Below are 18958 nucleotides of genomic sequence, written 5' to 3'. Positions count from 1 at the left end.
TCATTAATTCTGTCCACAAAAATATTTGCTATTTTTGAAAAATAACAGTAATTCATGATTATGCATAAACATGTCCCCCTTCTACATGAATTTTGTGTTACTTTTTAAATTTAAATTTTATTTTTAAAGAATGGCTTTTGCATGTGAATATGTCACTTCTTATTTGAACAGAACATATGGACCAACTTAGCTGGCATTTTCCTTATCAGAAAAACAAATAAGTCTTGATGTGGGTGTTCTGCCAATTAAAACACTTAACTGTGTTAGAGACTGCAACTGATGCAAATCCATTACATAAACACAATGCACTTTTGGAAAATAGCAAATTAAATTTTTGCTCTTGTGCACTGCCAAAAATCAGCAATAAAGTGCTGCATATGATTATGCATGCACATAACTTTTTAAAACACTGCCAGAGAAAGAAAAAAAAAAAGACATAACATGAAACAAAGCCCTCTTGATGCAAGTCTTTAAGTATGAATAAAATCCACAGTTCTGACACATAGGTGCATTTACTGGCATTCAGTAATTTTGCTTCCATATCCTGAGAAAGAGTTTAAAAACAAATAGTCATTAAGAAAATCTCAAAGCAGGGCAGGTACAGTAAAAATCTCTTCCTCACTTCATTATACATCACTAAAAATGAAGCCTCCATATGCCATATGCAGACTTCAGCACATAATGACAAGAGTAACATTTATTTTGTTAACAATGGCTCTCTTAACTTATGCTTCTGACCTTTCTGCCACAAATTTGATTGTCAGAAGGACCTGACCTTAAAAAGCAACCAAGAAAAAAGAGTCTTAGAATCAGTAGAAACTTTCACAGAATTTAGCTGTACATCCCAAGTCAGATCGAATATAAATTTACCACTGCTTCTTAGATATTTGTAAATAAAAGACGACAAAGAGATCTTGAGGTTTCAAGCATAAAAATTCAGATTCTGAAATTAAAAAAAAAACCACACCTACATTGTATAATTTTTTTTATCCCAGCAATTATCACCTCCAACAAAAATAGCCAGAGACTGCAATACTAGCATGCTCAATTGTTCCTACAAGACTCAGTAACAAGCAATCAAGGGAGAAGTATGCAAGGGAGTCTCCTAAATTATTCTTTTGTGGCTTATTATTATTTTGCTTTTATTCCTTTTAAAAATATTTATAGGACCTGAAGACATTTTTATTACTGATCTTTGAGTACTGTTCTGTTACTAGGAAAGTGAGAAGTGTCCATTAAATCACACAGCACCTCATTTAAATACAAATGCAGTTAAGTTCTACATTTCTTTGCTGGATTGTCAGCAAAGAATTCATGTCAGATTCTGTTTTGTTTCTTTTAGGTTTGGAGAGGGAAAGTTTATAGTTTGTTTCAACAGGAAAAGGAGTAATCTCATTCAAGAGACATGACCTTTGGGAGAGTTACTAGCTTCCAAGAATTGCACTGGGGTCAGTGGGGTGGGTGGGAGTGCACAAATGTGATGGGGGGGGGGGGGGACGGGGAAGGGAGGGGGGAGGGGAGGAAGAAATATTTGAAAAACTGATAAAAATTTTTTCCACAGTCTTCAACTCACCAGTGTAATATTCTGATCGCCGAGAAATGCTTAGATATTAAGAAGTACATCAAATGACATCAGGGAACAGAAAAAGAAGCACAGGAGGGTAAATTCATTTCTTGAGACAAGCTTCATCATTAGTCACACCACCATGTTTCTCTGTTTCTGAATTAGTAGTCACTAGAAATGCTGCAGTAATTATATTTTAAGTAACATTAAATTTGTATCCTTGTGAAATGCTACTTATCTTACACTCAGAAAGATTTCTCCTGGACTTTTTAACAACCTATAGGCAAAAGGAAAGGAACTTTCAAACCTCCTACAAAGCAGTAGGAGTGAGCGTAGCATAGAAGTAGACTACATAGTCAAAAAAACTGGTATGCAAACTTTTTTCTTTGCAGCTCCTGGTATGAAGTCTCACAAAGCATTAACATAACTCCCTCTGCCGGCAATGACACGCAATGATATTGCTAAAATAGCTCTCGTGATCTCCTTAGGGCAAATCTACTTCTAACTGAAGAGTTAGCACTCAGAGTGTAGGTAAGCTACAAATTCTTATATAGGCAGGCAGATCTCCCTTATTCCTCTCTGAACGAAAGGAATATAAATTTGCCAAACTACCTGAGTATTAACCATTTCAGTGCTCAGCTTGAGAGTCTCCATATTGTGCAACAGATCCAACACCATACTTGAAAATGTTCTCAAGTCGCCAATTTCATACCAGTTTCATATACTCAGAGCTCAAAAAGTAAATCATCAATAATGTAATAAACAGTATTAAAATTTGTGTTACCCACATGGACTCACACTCAAGTATTCTATTCAAAAGTTATCTTTAAATAATATCAAAACATTTGCTCCTTGACGATCCAAAGAAAAACTGTATGAGCATTGCCTCCTGTTTTAACTGAAGCATCATCACACTTTTACGGAAATCCTTATGCCACATTGAGATTTGTTTCTTTATTTTATAAATGCTCAGAGTACATTTGCTTCAGGAGAGAAGATGAAGTAGGTAGAATGTTTTAAAAGAAAAACACAGCAGCCTGCTTTCAGATTACTGATGACAATCTATGGTCGCTATGAAACATTTCCTGTTGCTGAATTTTACCTTTGGGCAGCTTTCCACCAGCTACAGATTACCAACTATAGTGCAACGGTGACATCTAGTGGTCACTAAGGAAGGAATAAAATCCTTTCCTCTGCTGAAACTAGACTTTTATACACCAGTGCCTGCAAACTTGCAGGTTATAGCCAGCTGCCTAATCCACATTAAAGTAAAATATATGGAAAAAAACACAATTGTTATCCTATCTTTCCTATCCTTTTTTTTTTTTTTTTTTAACTGATGTTTAATTAATAAAACGATCCTAAATGATAAAAGGGTTTTTATATATATATATATAAATATAGTATATATATATATTATTATATATATATATATATTATTATTTGCATTGAATTATAACACTTTCTTCACCCATGTTCATTTCAGTTTCTTCAACTTATGGAGTAGCGTTGATAGAAACCTACAATGATAGCAAGTTACAGAATTTTGATCACTGTTCATGTATTTTTATTATTTCCTCAGTAAAATGACTAGTTATTGCCCAATAACTAGTAAAAATGCTAGTTATACTAATAAAATACTAATAAAAAAAGGATAAATTGTCTAATAACATTACATTACAGTACATTTACATAGCTTCCTTTTAACAACATGGCTTTTGATTTAACATTAAAATTATCCTCTACAGAAAGACTTACATTAATCACAGAATTAAGCAGTTTTAAATTGAGAAAGGAAGAAGTGCAGACACTGAAAAATGCTCCCAGAAAAGCTGCAACATGAGTTGCAAATGAGAAATACATATTGAAAATGACCATCAGTTATCTCCTATACTAATTCTTACAGAGAATTTGCTACCCTGTGCTTAGGTTAAATATGTAGAAATAAAAGAATACAATCTGACATAGACTTGCCTTTTGATGAAAGGAAAATAGTACATTTTTTTCCATATACCTAGAATTAGGAAATTAGTACATACAGTGATCCAAATGGACTGTAAGTTTTCATCAGTTCAGCTATTTCTGTGATAAGTTGATTAGTAAGAGGTAAATGTTTGGCTATTATTATTTTGCAAGAATTTTGTCTTCTGCTAAATGTACAGTTGTCTTCTATATGGAAAATCTGGCTATTCTTTGTGAAAATAAGATACTACAGAGTGACTACAGCCTAGATTTAGTTCGGGACATAGCAATGAATGGGGAAAGATAAATGTTATGTATAGTTTGGCATTAGTATCTGGAAAAGACTTCAGAAAAGAAAATGTTTTATATCAAATTAAAAAAAAACTTTTGAAACATATGCTGAGATACATGTGCTCAAAATTAGCAAAAATACAGGACAGCAGGTGGCACTGGCAACATGCCAGAGCTAAAACAGCTGCGTTATACAGGTATAAATTATCGATTGTATTATATCCGCATTATCTTTAATGTGATAAGCTCCTCTTCCATTATACTGCATCCTTTGGTCTAAGTGTTCACTCTGATACTGTTTCTTAGTACAGTTTATTAAGCTAGTTGAAAAGATGAAAGAACATATATATACATATATATATACACTGAGGTATTATGATAGGATAAGAGCTAGCAGGCAAGAATCACTGCAGGAGAAATTCCATCTTGATGCAAAAAAGAAATCTTTTTTTCTTGAGAACAATTAACTTTTGGGAGCCACGGAACTAGGCCCATCTCACTGGAAATGTTCAAGACTGGATTTGAAAAGGCAGTGGATAAAATAATCTGACACTTGCTTTCAAAATGATGCTGGCCAAATGATCTCTAAAGTCCCTTCCAGACTAGACTGCCCCATAATCCACTGCGGTTAAGCTACACAGCACATGTGGAGTTGCCAAGACACCCCTCCAAGACAGCTGTAAAATATGCATGGGTAATAAAACATTCCTACAAGATGCTTCTGCAGCTAGCAATTCATTATATGCTGTCAATAGAATAAACCAATGAGCTTTTCATAGCTTTCAGCTTCAGTGCTGATGTTGTTTCAGACATTCAAATGTAGCTCTGACTTTGAAGGCACACTTGTGTTTTTTATACATCATTCAGACATAGTAAAGAGAAGTAAAGCCATTCATTATATGCGTTATAGAGAAAAAAGACTTGAGGACCATGCTGACATGCAAGCAGAAACTTGACACTCTGATGTTAATACTTACATTCTCTAATCCAAGAAGGACCAGGAGTGGGATTGTTGTCATTCCTCCTTGGATCCACTCTTCTAGAGAAACAGTGCCATCATGATCATAGTCAATTTCTTCCATCATTTCATGAAGAATCTACACAGTTTATGGAAAAGACTAATGAATTCCTTACTCTAGCATAACCAGACATTTAGGATCTATGATCTCTCATCTATGTGCAAAAACAACCACAAAAGTTATATGGTACCTATATATTTACATTTTAATAGAATCTAATATTAACAACTAGCACCTAAATATCCCAAACAAAAGTGCCCCTTGTGTACTTACTACGTACAAGCAAGAGACAATCAATGTTAAGACATTTTCAGGATTAAATTAGTTGTGTTACACATATTAATTACTATTTGCACTGAAGAAAAGCATTCAAATTTACCAAAGAATGCTTTACATAGCAGATACAATCAGATAAAGATGTGAAAAAAGTGTTAATTTACAGTGCCATAGTGAAGCACAGACTATTATTATTTCTATCTTGCTAATATCTAGAATCTCATGTTGGCATGAAGAATCATAAAACGAATAAAAATTGCCTCTATAACCACAAAAACTGGTGATGCTTACCGGGCTCAGTTCAGTAATATCCCATTCAAGGTATTCTGCCACATGCATCATTTGTGCAATGATATTTTCCAGCTCCTACAGATGAAAGAAAGAGTTATCATATTTAATGCAATATTAAAATTGTAAATTCTACTGCAAGCAAGTCCTAATTCAAACCTATAGCATTCAGTGACTATCAGCACTGAAACATACAGAAAAAAAAACAACTTCACTTCTAATCATTAACTGACAATCTTTTTTTTTTTTTTTAATTAACTTTTCACCAGTGAAACTGAAAATCAGAGACACACTGAGCAGAACAAGAAAACTATTATATTTTTTAAAAGTAAATATTTTGCATAGATGCATTTGCCTTCACAAAAAGTGTTTTCTGTGTGAAAAGGAACTGTTAGCTCCTAGTTGGCATGCTTCCTGAATTAGGAAAAATCTATTTTTCCTTACTTGACATGAAAGAAAGACTAAAAAAAAACATTTACTCCATATTATCTGACTTTAATTATTTCTCAGGACTACTCTGACTTCAACTCCATTAATTTAAAGAATCAAAACTCATGAAGTTGAATTATTTTGATTTAAAATTCAAAGATTTCCCCCTATAGTCAGTCAGCTGAGGCATGCACTAGACGGAAATTCTACATTAATATTAATGGTAGGAAATAAGTATACATGTATCATCTGACTGGATTTTACAATAGATGTCTAGAGAAATTTTATATTTACTTTAACTGTTAAGTAAAACAAAAAAGCAACAACAAAAAAAAGTTACATAAATCTTGGAACACTTGGAACACATCCTCATATAGCTACAACAACTGTAGGTAAAACCTGAAGGCTAAATTAAGTAAGAACTATGGAGACACATGACCTTTTCACTTAAATCTCAAAAGGAGTTAAAAGTGATATACTGTATACTGCTATATGTATGACTTGATTTTCCAAAGTGCTTGACATTTGTACACAAGGCAGATGGTCAGAACATCTGAAACTCAGGTATGGAATGCCTTCCCATTTTAATGGGATCTTTGCTAATGTTGCTTTCACATACATCTCCAAGAGGCATATTAAAGTTTTAGGAGCCATATTAATGTATCCCGTATAGTAATATGAGTAAGAATAAGAAGAGTATAAAATAAGACTCCACATTAGCACTGTCAGCATTTGAAAATGTTTATGGTTGAAGAAACAGCAGCTTAATGGAAGAAATACTCAAAGTTTGCTTTCAAAACAGGCAACTTTCTGTTGACTATAATTTACAGTGGTTCTATTAATTCAAGAGTCACATCGTTTTTTTATAGCTATACCATTAGGACATAGTCTTAAAACACAACAAAATATTTAAAGTTACCGAACTATCCAAGTATCCATTTCCATCTGTATCATATAAACGAAACATAACTAAAAGGAAACAAAAAGAAGGAAACACAGTTAGAAAACATAGTAACAACATTCTTTCATTTAAAAAAAAAAAAAGACAAACTGAGTTTCAAAAGGCAAGCATTAGCATGATATACTAACTGCAGATCCACCAAAGATTCTGCAATGCATGAGGTTCTCTCACTGCATCTCCTACAACATTGCCTCCAGTGAGACATAACTGCACCGTTTCCACACAACCCCTCCAGAACCTAACCTGTGAATGTGTTCCCGGCTTTTCCCAGAGAAGGTCTGATCTGCACTGACAGGAAGTACAACCAAAAGACTCTCAGACATGACATCACATACAGAAAAACATGCAGTTCGTCAACCAAATATTCATAAGCACATTTAAGTTACAATGCTATTCCAGTCTCCTGATTGCAGCCATTACTATTGCTTTAAAAATGCTTTCTGATCTACACTAAATGAAATAGAAGATCATTATTTTTAGCACCTAATTAGGAGAATCCAACAAAAAAAAAAATTCCTCACAGGCTGCTAGCACAAATTCTACCTGTACCAAATTAAAACAGTCTTGCCAATATGCTGAAGATCTGTCCAGACAAGAATCATTGGATTCTGGTGATATCCAGAAGAAATATATACTTTCATATTTCTATCACTGTCTGCCTCCTGCCATAAGAGTGGGCACTTCCACTATTACAAAAATATTTCAAAGCAGCTTCTTCAGCTGATCATAAAGAGCAAAAGACTGCAAAGCAGGAAGATTTTACCTTTAGTAGAAGGCTCTAAAAGCCTAAAGATGAAAAACCAGGAGCCCAGGCATGCCTCACTCTTTGTTCTTATCATCTGTGATGCAGTTTGTCAGAGTTCTGAACTCCCTAATCCCTAGAAGATCTATTTTCAAAGAAGTAAGAAGAGAGCTTATCTACAGGTGGTTGCAGGATGCTGTTATGCCTCAATTCATAGCAAAACCCAAGCAGTAATCAACTTATTAGATGCCTTGAAAAAAAAAATAACGTATCACCTGTTCAGCAGTGAACAGTACCACACAATAGACCCATATGAAAATGGTCCCACAGTCCAGTAAATTCTGCAAGGAAAAGTTATCTTTTTCAGGCAACAATAGAAGGGAGTGATTAGAGTGAAGTTCAAAAAGAATTTGACTACTTTTGACTTGGAGCAAAAAACACTTCACAGCTACATGGTTTGGATTATATCCTTTCATCCCGTATCTGCTTCCCAAGTTGATCACTAAACTTTCCACCACATAATCAGTACTAGCTGTAATACACAATTTTTACTCTAGTGCTTTGTTGCAAGTTACAAAACTCCATTAGTTACAGTCTAAAAAACCTATACGAATATGTTTCTTAGCTTGTGAATTACATTGCTTCTGTAGAATATAACAGTTAGCATTAAAGCCATCAGAAATTGTAATATCCCTGCTAATACACTTCTGCCAAAGCTGCTGAGCTGTGCTCAGTATAAGACAGCTAATATTATACGGCAGAAATAGCATTAAGCATTCAGTTTCCATAGAGAATCAATGAATCACTAAGCAATAAAGTCATTTGGTTCTCTATCCTCCTCCAGTGCTATTGCAATACAACAGTTGAAATATGCTACAATTATCACAAAAGCAACAGGTGTTCAGCATCTCCCTGTGCATTCCTCTTTCCAGAGAAGCAGTGTTTCCAACTTGTATATTATTTTTACCTTTAGCACCAATCAGTGCTTCAAATTTGTCATTTGAAAATAGAGATTAGTACAATTATAACTGCTCCACTTCCGTAGCAAAGTCTCCACTCATATATGTATTGGGTATCTGTGTGCTTGTTTAGATTGAATAATTACCCAGCTGGCATGGTATGCAATCATTTTCCATTCACACCCTTCTAAATATCTGTATTCTTGTTGATTTACCCAATCTAAGTGAAAAACGAACAATAGCAAAATGATACAAATAATTGAGCAAAAATCTTAATAAAAACTACAGAGCCCAAGTTAATTCTTCATATTTCTGTCTCACACCCTTATATGGCTGCACTGACTGACCACATCTATCTATTATAAGAGTACATGCTTTTGCAAATGATGTATAAATGTATTAAAAAATAATTGAAAATATTAGATCACTTGCTGCACTGCTGTAATTTCCCCTGCAATTTCTGGATTTCTAAGCATAGAAGTTATAAAAGATGGCATCCCAAAAGCACCAAAAGTTGTAAATTATGGCCATTGAAGAAGAAACTGGGGAACTGGAGATATGTGTCCAGCATCCATGAACATACTGAGAAAAACATACAAATTAAGGAGATGGTCTGTGCTGATGTCACGTCCCTCACAAACTCAAACAATTGTCAGCTAAAATGACTTCCACCTTTGAGGTCACTAAAGGAAGAGAAGTTGAGCCATGGAATACCACTGTTCGCTTCCTCAGAAGTGCCCTGCATATTTACAAGATGCTTTTTTTTACACGTACAAGAATGACAGTGCAGGAGAACAGAATAGAGTTTCTGCAGATCAAGTTTACAAGTTGGTCCACAGATCACAGAGGTGCTTAACATCATAAATGTACCATCTATACGTAGTATGTCCTTAAAAAGAAAACTTTAATTATTCCAATGCATCTCTTTTATGACAGTTTGGGATATATTTAGTCCATAGATGGTTTGAGAGCAGATATGCAGAATGTTTTAAACACGTGAGTTTCATTGTGCTGGCAACTCTGGAATATTTCTGTTTTTTTTTTTTTCCCCTCCACTGCAACTAATTCTTATTCTACTCTGCAGCCACAGGACCTATTATACAATTATTTCAGACAAAGTGTTAAATTATACCATTCATTTATAAGGAGGATTCAGATATAATCATTAGGGAAATCTACACACTAATGATATGATGTAGTCTAAACTTTATATACTAAAAAGTGACAGAGTAGCACATCAATCTAAGCAACAACCATACCCTTAATTCATGTAATAAATCCATATAACCTCAAATATATTTAATATATAAATACAATACATATACTAGACAAGGATTTAGCTCATAAATCATACATAGTCTTTTGCCTATACAGTTCCTGCGTGGGAAAATCTGTGAAATATTCTCTACATTAGAATAATCCTGTTCTTTCAACTCCCTCCCTTTTTCATTGTACTGGTTTCTGACACCAGGGGAGGCACTTGCTCTTCCTTTCACGTCATGCTCAGTGCATAGAGTTCCTAACAGTTCTAATATGGTTTGCATGAATTGCTATACAGTGAAACAGTTACCATATTGTTAGCTGAATTCAGTCCTAGAATCCTAGCTGCCATTTGCTTATGTTTGAAATGTACATAGACAAATACAGCCTCATATTTTAATAACATAATACTAAATTATGATTACCAAATTTAGGGCTGACTCTCTACAATTTCTGTCAGTAAACTTACAGTACAAAATTTTAATTGTAACTTAAGTATAGGTAAACAAAACATCAGAGTTCTTCAAAAACACATGGTCAGGTAACCTGGTAATGAATTTCTTTCTCCAACAGCTTCCTGTTTCCTATCATACTAAACATTTGTTTTCCATACAGCATTGAAGCCATATAATTTTGATAGTTTTGTATATTAAAATATACCTGGTCTCTAAAAGAACTTTGATTGTTTACCTGTTTAAAAAATTAGCTTCTAGAATTCCATAAAGGAGAAACATACTTTTTTTTTTCTTATTCTATGATTTGCAGATCACATTGTTTTGTTTCTCTTTTTTTGTTTTTTTGCTTTTTTGTTTATTTGTATGCTTTTGTTTTTTAGCAGACAGAGATTTTTGGCTTTAATGAATGAGGCCCCTAATTAAAAAATCCTATTAATCCTAAATCCCAGAATCAAAAGTTCATTGCACTACCAAAAGCAGTATAGACTTGGATCACTTTTTACTTTCTTGAATTCACGAGAGATCCCAAAGCCCAAATTCTTCATCTGAATTAGCTCACGTTCTACAGATTATTCATCACTTCTATATCTACATTGCATACCATCTACAGTGTATTTCATTTGCTTTTGATATAATTTTTCATTAGTTTTCCTTGAAAACAAATGTATATATAGAAGTAAGTTTATGTTAAAAAAAAAAACAAAACACAACAAACACATAAACAACATACATTCTAGCTTGTCTTCAGGTCTTCCTCTTTCTAGCAGTGATAAATAACAAACAATGTCTTTCAGCTGGATCGCATCTGGTAAATTCAAGTTGGCAGGTGTAGGAGGTCGGGATGTAGAGGTACCTTTGTTAAGTCTCAGACCTGGAAACAAAATACATCCTTTGTTACTCTTACTGTAGGATATAAGCAGAGAATACAATCCAGAGCTTTTACGTACATGCATGCACCATTTTTAAATTTGAATCATATATGATTTCTTAATTTAAATCAAGCTGTGAAATTTTGAGCAATTGACATACATACTTTATCCAAAAAAATGTAGAATTAAAATGAGAGTGAGATACTGCACAGGTAAAGCAGGCTATAAGAAAAATAAATCAAGCATGGGAACAGTATTCCTGCTTTTTCATTTATGTTGACCTGATATCATTTTACTGTAAAATAATTTTGATGAATATTTTTATTACATGGGACATACATGTTAAATTAAGTATCAAAGTAATCCCTGCCCAACTCCGTATTCATTTCTCAGTGCTTGTAAAAGTTTTTTCTAATTACAGATTGTTTACAGATATAATATTTAAAGATGTTTTAGTGACAAAGAAAACTCTGAAAACACTCAAATGTGTAATCTTCCCCAAAACTGAGCTAATAGTGTGTCACAGCAACATATATTTAAAATGTGAAAAATCTGACTACAGAATATTATGAAAATATACATAGAATTTAAGTATCTGTCATAATTGCTCAAATGTCATGATTAAGTAAGAGCAAACTGGTATACAAAAAATAAAATTTGAGTGAAGTTCATGTTTTCAGGCAGATATACACTAACTGTAAATATTTAAATGAAAAAATAGATTTACTAGAACTATATTCTACTAGTGGAGCTTGCATGTCAGTAAGTAAAATTAAAATTAAGATAGTATAAAATGTTACAAAGATGCTATCTTTAATCACACGGTTTACAAACAGTACACGTGAATCCTATGCACAAAATAAAAGTTATTATAAATCTGAGACCCACTCATCTTAAAAATGCATAGTCACATTCCACCGAAAAATGAAAATTATATATATAAGCTTTAAGATAAAGTTTTAGATTATGATCAGCTGCAAGGTACAAGACAAATCATAATGAGAAGTGGAGGCAAGGTGGATGCCGTACTGACTTACAGTGCTGATGCTTACCTGGCATCTGTTTCCATCTCTCTTCAGACACTTTAACTGAAAATACAATTTATAAACAGACATGAGTGGACTGAAATAAACCAAGTGAAAAACGGGCACGTAGAGAGACTTATGAACCCCGCTTATGATCTTCACTAGCTCATGTGTTCCTTCTCAATTTCCAGAAGAATGCCAAATATATCTTTCTCAATATGATCAGGTTTTTTTTTCCCCACCACTGTTAACATTTAAAGACTGCTAGATATCCTAAAATGAAACTTTTGTAATTTTCATTTGCATATGACCATGTACAAATACCTACTTTTTCCACTTTGAATGCTTCAAATAAATAAATAAATAAAAACCTAGTTTAAATCTCAAGCAATCAAATTGTCTTCATAAAAAGCATATTTGCAGGCACAAATAATGATAATTATTGCATGAGATGAACTGCACTGTCTCTCTAAATATGCTTTGGATATAACAATTTATCAACCAGCCCTTCTGGAATTACACTATATACATATGGAAAACTACTAAATTGAAGATGAAAATGAACTACTAAATAGAAAAAAAATGTGTGAGGGAGAAGAAGTTTAGGAGTTAACAGCCATTGTAAGAAACTTAGAATACAGCTTTAACAGCGGAATTCACTTTTTTTCCTCTTGTTTTTTAAACTGCTCCTAAGAATCAAAAGTATCAGAGGGAATTATAACAAAAGCAAAGCTGAGGACAGCCTATACTGGGCAGAATTCAGCAATCAATCTGACAGTGACCTACAAACAGCCACTATCATCTCTACGTAAAAAGTGTCAAAGCCAATTAATACTATACACTAAGGCATCTACAGAAATCTATAGAGCTTCATACCTGCAGAACACTAGCTAGAATTTTGGCTAGTAGCATTTGTATCAAATTCACAGTTTCTGCATAAGTTGCAATTTGAAGACACCTAATCTTAACATGAAGAATTCTGGCAATTAAGAACCCATCAAACCATTTGGTAAAATGTTCTAAATGCTTGATTATCCCAGCTGTTCAGTATATGATTTTTTTTTTTTTTTTACATTAGCCTAGCTTCTACTTTTAGCTATTTAATTTTGACAGAGTTCCCAAATTAGTACTGTGCCAAATCAAAGATTTCATGTTAGGATAATCATGTTAACTCTATTCTCCAAGAATTAATGAAAAGTCTTATAAAGTTTTCTAAGTTGAAAGTTTTAAACACTATTTTGCCTGCAAGTATTTCAACATGTTATCATCTGCACTTAGGATCATGTTTCAGAAAAATGTTTAAATGTAGCATTAAAATTTTACATTGCACTAAAGACATAGCTTTTACACTGGATAAAAGAACTACTGCTAACTGTTAGAGGGCATTCAAAATATCAGTAACTGTAAGTATTTAAGATTACTAAGAGCAGCATCATAACTAATTAAGAGAAGCAGCAGTAATTGGGTAGAGAAACTGTGAAGCACAGCAGAAGCCTCCTGCATGAGGCTCTGAAGGTTTTTAAGTGTTTATAGTAGTCACCAAGACCATATAGGCATAGCAATTTGATTAGCATTAATGGAACAAATATCATCTACTTTGGTGCCTCAGCTGCAACATTGCTGTGAATTAAAAAGACAAAACCATTAAATATCCATTTAACTTCACAATATTCCTTGTTCATGCATGAGTAAGGTTATCCAATTTCATAAATATCAGAACAAAAAAGAAGTGCACGTAGTTTAGAATTCTACATATTTATCACTACTGGAAAGTAAGTGGCAGGGGCATGCAACTTTCAGTTCTTGTATTACTTTGATTGTATTACTTACCTCCAGAAAGGAGCGGGGGTTTGTTTTTTATTAATGGGCTGCAGTGAGAGATTTTGTTGCTAAATGATGTAAAAAGATGCTCAATGAAATCATCAGGTAGCTCTGCCTCCAGAAAAGTCTTCATGAACAGCTTGAATCCCTCTAAATCAATTGTCTAGAAGGGAAAAAAATATAATAGAAATTGCTTCCTTTTTAAACACTTTCAAACTAATGAATCGGAAAATATTCTGTTAGCAAATATTTTTGACTATCTTCAAAAACATTGATTCCTGAAGATACAGCCTTCGTACTTAGTCCAGAAGTGACTGATTATTTAAATATCACTTTGGAAACCCACTGTATTTGTTCAATTGCCTAGAATACAAGATGAGGCAGTCCATAGCAAATTCAGAGCATTTCTATAAAGATCCCTAAGTGCCATCCTGACCAGTTTCTTGATTACAATGTAGTTTAACAACTAAAGGTAAGGTTACGGAACTCATGGGGATGTACATACCAATTCTTAGCTTTTCTCATAATGATGCAGACAACAAGCAGGGGATTTCTGGATGCCAAATTCAGGCAATTGAAGGCCACCTGTCTTCTCCAGGTGGCAAAATAGTTTGCTGGTATTTGTCAAAGAGAAACAGATCAGCTCTAAAAGTAAAATTAGTTGAAACTTCACACTGTGTGGGTTGTTAGGGAGGTTGTCAAATTGAAACATTTTTCATTTAGTTTAATTTCATTTTGCTTTTGGCAGCAAAATGATTCCTTGCTGATTTCTACCTGGTAAGGAAGTATTATCTGTTTTAAGTAGTAACATGAATGTAAACCTACAATCCCATTTTATCCTTTTTAATACAAAACTTCTAAACAGATGAGAAATGCATAAGAGATCTTAAGACAGTTTCACTATTATCTCTGAAATAACTGTGGCACAGTTGCATACGTATTAATGATGATACTCAGTTACATGTGATTTTAAGAAAATGGCTTATCACTCAATAATTGATAAAATATAAACTGTCACTGTCTTTCATTTTAGATCAGAAAGTAACTTCAGTAACTTTTCATCTTTGAATAGTTAAAAGAGAAAGGCCTACAATTCCACAAAATTAACTTGTTGAAAACTCTCTGTGCTTGGGGAAAATTCTGCTCTTGTCTGTTGAAGTCTAGTTCAACACCTTATGTTCAGTACAGTCAATACAGCCTTAGGAGAGAAAAGACTAGCAAGACTTGAAATCAGGCCAGGAAAAGTAAAACGGAAACTAGATTTTCACACTGTTTCTGTGACTTCAGGATCTGAGTCACAGTATATATTATATTAAAGTCATTGTAAAAATAATTTCAAAGCTTTGGAGTAGTGATTTCTCTCCCTCCATCCTCTTCCCCCCACTCCCCCCTCCCCCAATTTTTTTTTTTTAATATGAGACAAAGAAGTTTTATTCCTACATGAAATAAGGCACTGAGGCAAAATACCTACCTGCCTCAGGGTAATGTTTTAGATGCATATCACTCTCCTTACTAGAGACTAACAACACAGATTGCAAAATTTGATCTTGTGCAAATCATTACTAGAAATGCAAACTTGGCAAATGAGCTGACCTTCTCATATAGAACACCTCATTTGGCAAAAAAACTGAGTGAAACCAACAGAACTCTCACCTATTAAACACATAAACAGCAGAAAACAAAACAAAAAAAAATGCCTACAGGAGGCTCAAAATTGAAATAGTCAATCTTGGACACAGAATACCTTATCATCATACAGTTTCAGTCACTACCTTCTAACTTGGTAAGTCACGTACTGTTTCAGTAATGCTTTAAGTTTTCATCCTCAGTAATAAAGTCCGAGAGTCACTTCAATGTTTATGAACAATGAAAACACAGAAGCAAAAGGATATAAGTTAGCAACCAAGGTCATTAGCTTACATGATATAATTTATTTTTTTTTAATCTGCAAGCATAGCAAATACACCAATCACTAAACCAATTGACTTTATCAACCTGAAATTACTTTGTGTTGTTCACCAATGATGCATTTTTTAGCTCTTTCATTACATTACATATAAAGAAGAATAACCAAGTGAAAAAGAGAAATAGAAAAACAAATTAGAATCCAATTAGTTTACATATGGACATACAAGATATCTCTGTATTACATAAGGCTTTACTATCATTATTATTTTCCTTGTTTGTATGTGTCTGCTAAAATATTCCTTAAGATTATAGATATAGATTTCTAAACTGCTGTCTCATTAATATTAGCCAAGGTGACAGCAATAACTAAATCCATTATGCCACATTTTTCTATTTATATGCTTAAAATTGTGCCTGGGTAGAGATACGAGCCAAAAAATAAGGTTAAATTGTTATGCTTCCTTCCTCCTGCTACTCTCTTTCTGAATGGGATTCAAACTTTTCATTATTTTCTGAAGATGTTCAGACCAGTATTTATCCTTACGTCCTCCAAAGCAAGCAAGTATTCCAAACATATTTTCTGGCCACGGAAGACAGCTGATATTATCACTTGGTTGTCACGTCTACTTAATTTTTTGACACACTGACTGCCACTGATTACGGTGCCTAGCAAAGGAGAAAAGAGTGGCTGTTCTAAAAAGCTATCTCACAGTTAGATTTATTCAACTGGAAGTTCTTTATCCTCTGCTCTCTCATACTTTCCCCCCCATGGAAACAGCAGGATTCATAAAACAAATCAGATGTCATATACCTGAAAGTGCTCAAATGAAGCTACAAGTTCAGCTAGGAGCTGGTAAGTGAATTAAATACATATCAGAAATGTTGATAATTGTCCAAAATCGAAATGAAAAAACACAAGCTGTACCAAATGAACGTGTAACAGTCCTGGCTTAAGAAGGCCTTGAACAGATCCCTGTAGTAAGGTTCTTGTCTATATAAAAAAGACAAAATCCTTGATTCTAAAACTCCGTAGCTGAATAGCAACTTTCAAGAAGACCTGTGTAGTCAGAGCAAATTATCCTGATAGGAACTAAAAGGTACCACAGTCACATTTGAAGATTTGTTCTTGTAAATGTCTCTAGAGTACACAGCAAAACTGAGCTAGACTAGCAGGGCTAGTAGTAGTTTAGATTATCCATCTAGTTTACAAACAAAAAGGGGAGGTTTTTCAAGAAAGGCTCACCCACAGATATTGTCAATGTTTTGACTATCATCTCTCTCACTGTAATATACATAACCATTATAGAACAGCAGGAAAAAAAAAAAAAAAAAAGATTAATATCTTAAAATAAGTCCTGGGAAGACCACCATGAAAGACTCACGTTACAGGTGTACTGTTCTCACTCATTTTTAGTACTGACTATATTTCAATTAGAACAGAACACTTAAAGATATGAAAACATTTGCTGAAACTCAGCCTAATGTAAACTAACTTTCAGAGAAGAGAGGAACAACACACAGTATTATGAACATTTTCCTTTTCTGCAGTCATATGTTAGTTTTATTTTTTCCTCAGTGAAATTTTACTGTTCAAAACTACGAAAATGCCTCAGTAAATAAACAGTCTTTCTCTAATTGCTAGCATACTTTCTCTGCACCAAAGGGACCACACAATGCTTTTGGAACCAAAAAGTGGGGGAAAAAAAAGATTTTACATATTTTACTATGATTTGAAAATAATTCATTGCTTTTGAAGAATTCATAAGCATTACTTAACTAGTTCCTATCAATAATATGAGAACAATATATGATATAATCATGGATGTTGTTTTCTTAAGCATGCATGCTAATTGCTTAATTCTCAACAGTTGCTTAGCTTCCAGAAGCTCCAGCTGAATTCAAATGAACTTCTGAAAGAAGGTTTTTGCAATTTGGAAAGCATTTTCCATGATGCTTCCCAAATGAGAGAATGAGTGTGTGCACGGAGGTACTAAATTGACTACGATTAACCTGACACACGTATTAATTCATTGCGTTTCACAGGAGACAAGTTGGGAGATTATGGTCACAAGTTTAGTAAAACAAAGTATAGAGGATAAAGAAGGACAAGCTCAAAGCAGCCAATAACTAAAGGAACAGGAAAGAACTTCCAAATCATTTTGGCCTAAATTTTATGAGGAAGAAAAAAATAGTCTGTTCTGTTTCAGCTGTGATACAAATAAAAAACCAAATGTACCAAATGCTTTGTAAGTAGGCCACAGAAAGGAAGGCAGGTAATTATTTTTATATATATAATTATTATATATAAATGAATTCCTATTATATCTTTTAAATAACTGATTTGCCAAGTTTACTGGAGCACCATTTCCCATCTTTTACAATTTAAAAAATAAACTGTATGAAGAAAAACTATATAAATCTTCGTAATTTGTAAAACATTGTTGCTTTATAGCAATGTTTCAGTAATGAAATTTTATTTAGTACTGAAATATTCTGATGTGAGTCCAGAAAAGTACACATTCAAAAGTACCATCAAGGTTCTGCTAATTTAAAATATAACATCCACATAAAAATTAATTTTACTACTAAGAAGCAGCTTCAGTATTCATCCTCTCCCAGTCATACATTCTTATCACTCTTTCCAATCACCTAAAATTCAAAATCAAAGTGTATATCTATTTTGGGAGAAAAGAAAAGGAGAGAGGACAGAAGGCAGAAGTAGAACTGCACATTTTAATTTTAAAATCTTTGTAGCAAATACACATGTCAAATATTGATCACTTTTAGTTTTTCTGAAAGCAGATATTAAACTGGACTCACTATGGCTCAAGGTAGAGGAAAATTAAAAATATGCATCTTTTTAATGTCACAAATTGTCAGAGACAATCCATAACATTTAATTAACCATCCACTAAATTTCAAAATTAATTCCAAAATCAAACTCCAACAAGCATTTAATCCATCGGTATTGTTTTTCTGTAAGTTCCCACCCCTCCCCCCCAGTATGAATCCATACTGAAAAAGATAAAGCAAAGCAAAGTTTATCATGAGTTCTAAATGACTGACTGACTGCTGAAAGAAACTATCTGGATTTGCCTCTATGTAACATGACAGATTTACAGATTAAGC

At 33.5% G+C, this 18958-nt stretch overlaps 1 protein-coding gene across 4 annotated transcripts in view; it reads right to left on the bottom strand.

Moving 5' to 3' along the window:
• The window catches only part of DGKB (diacylglycerol kinase beta), a gene marked incomplete at both ends in the record, with an annotated part of 296833 nt that overhangs the window by 238317 nt on the left and 39558 nt on the right, over positions 1–18958 (bottom strand). For all 4 annotated transcript variants that reach the window (XM_079538393.1, XM_079538395.1, XM_079538394.1 and 1 more), the window contains 5 exons: positions 4795–4914; positions 5404–5478; positions 6749–6798; positions 10937–11077; positions 13931–14084. In XM_079538393.1, the coding sequence (XP_079394519.1) occupies positions 4795–4914; positions 5404–5478; positions 6749–6798; positions 10937–11077; positions 13931–14084 (540 nt within the window). The remainder of the gene's footprint in view (positions 1–4794; positions 4915–5403; positions 5479–6748; positions 6799–10936; positions 11078–13930; positions 14085–18958) is intronic.

The sequence above is a fragment of the Tetrao urogallus genome, assembly GCF_951394365.1.
Source record: "Tetrao urogallus genome assembly, chromosome: 7".
NCBI lineage: Eukaryota > Metazoa > Chordata > Aves > Galliformes > Phasianidae > Tetrao > Tetrao urogallus.
Note: the sequence above shows the minus strand (reverse complement) of the source record. Positions and strands in the feature narration are given on the sequence as shown.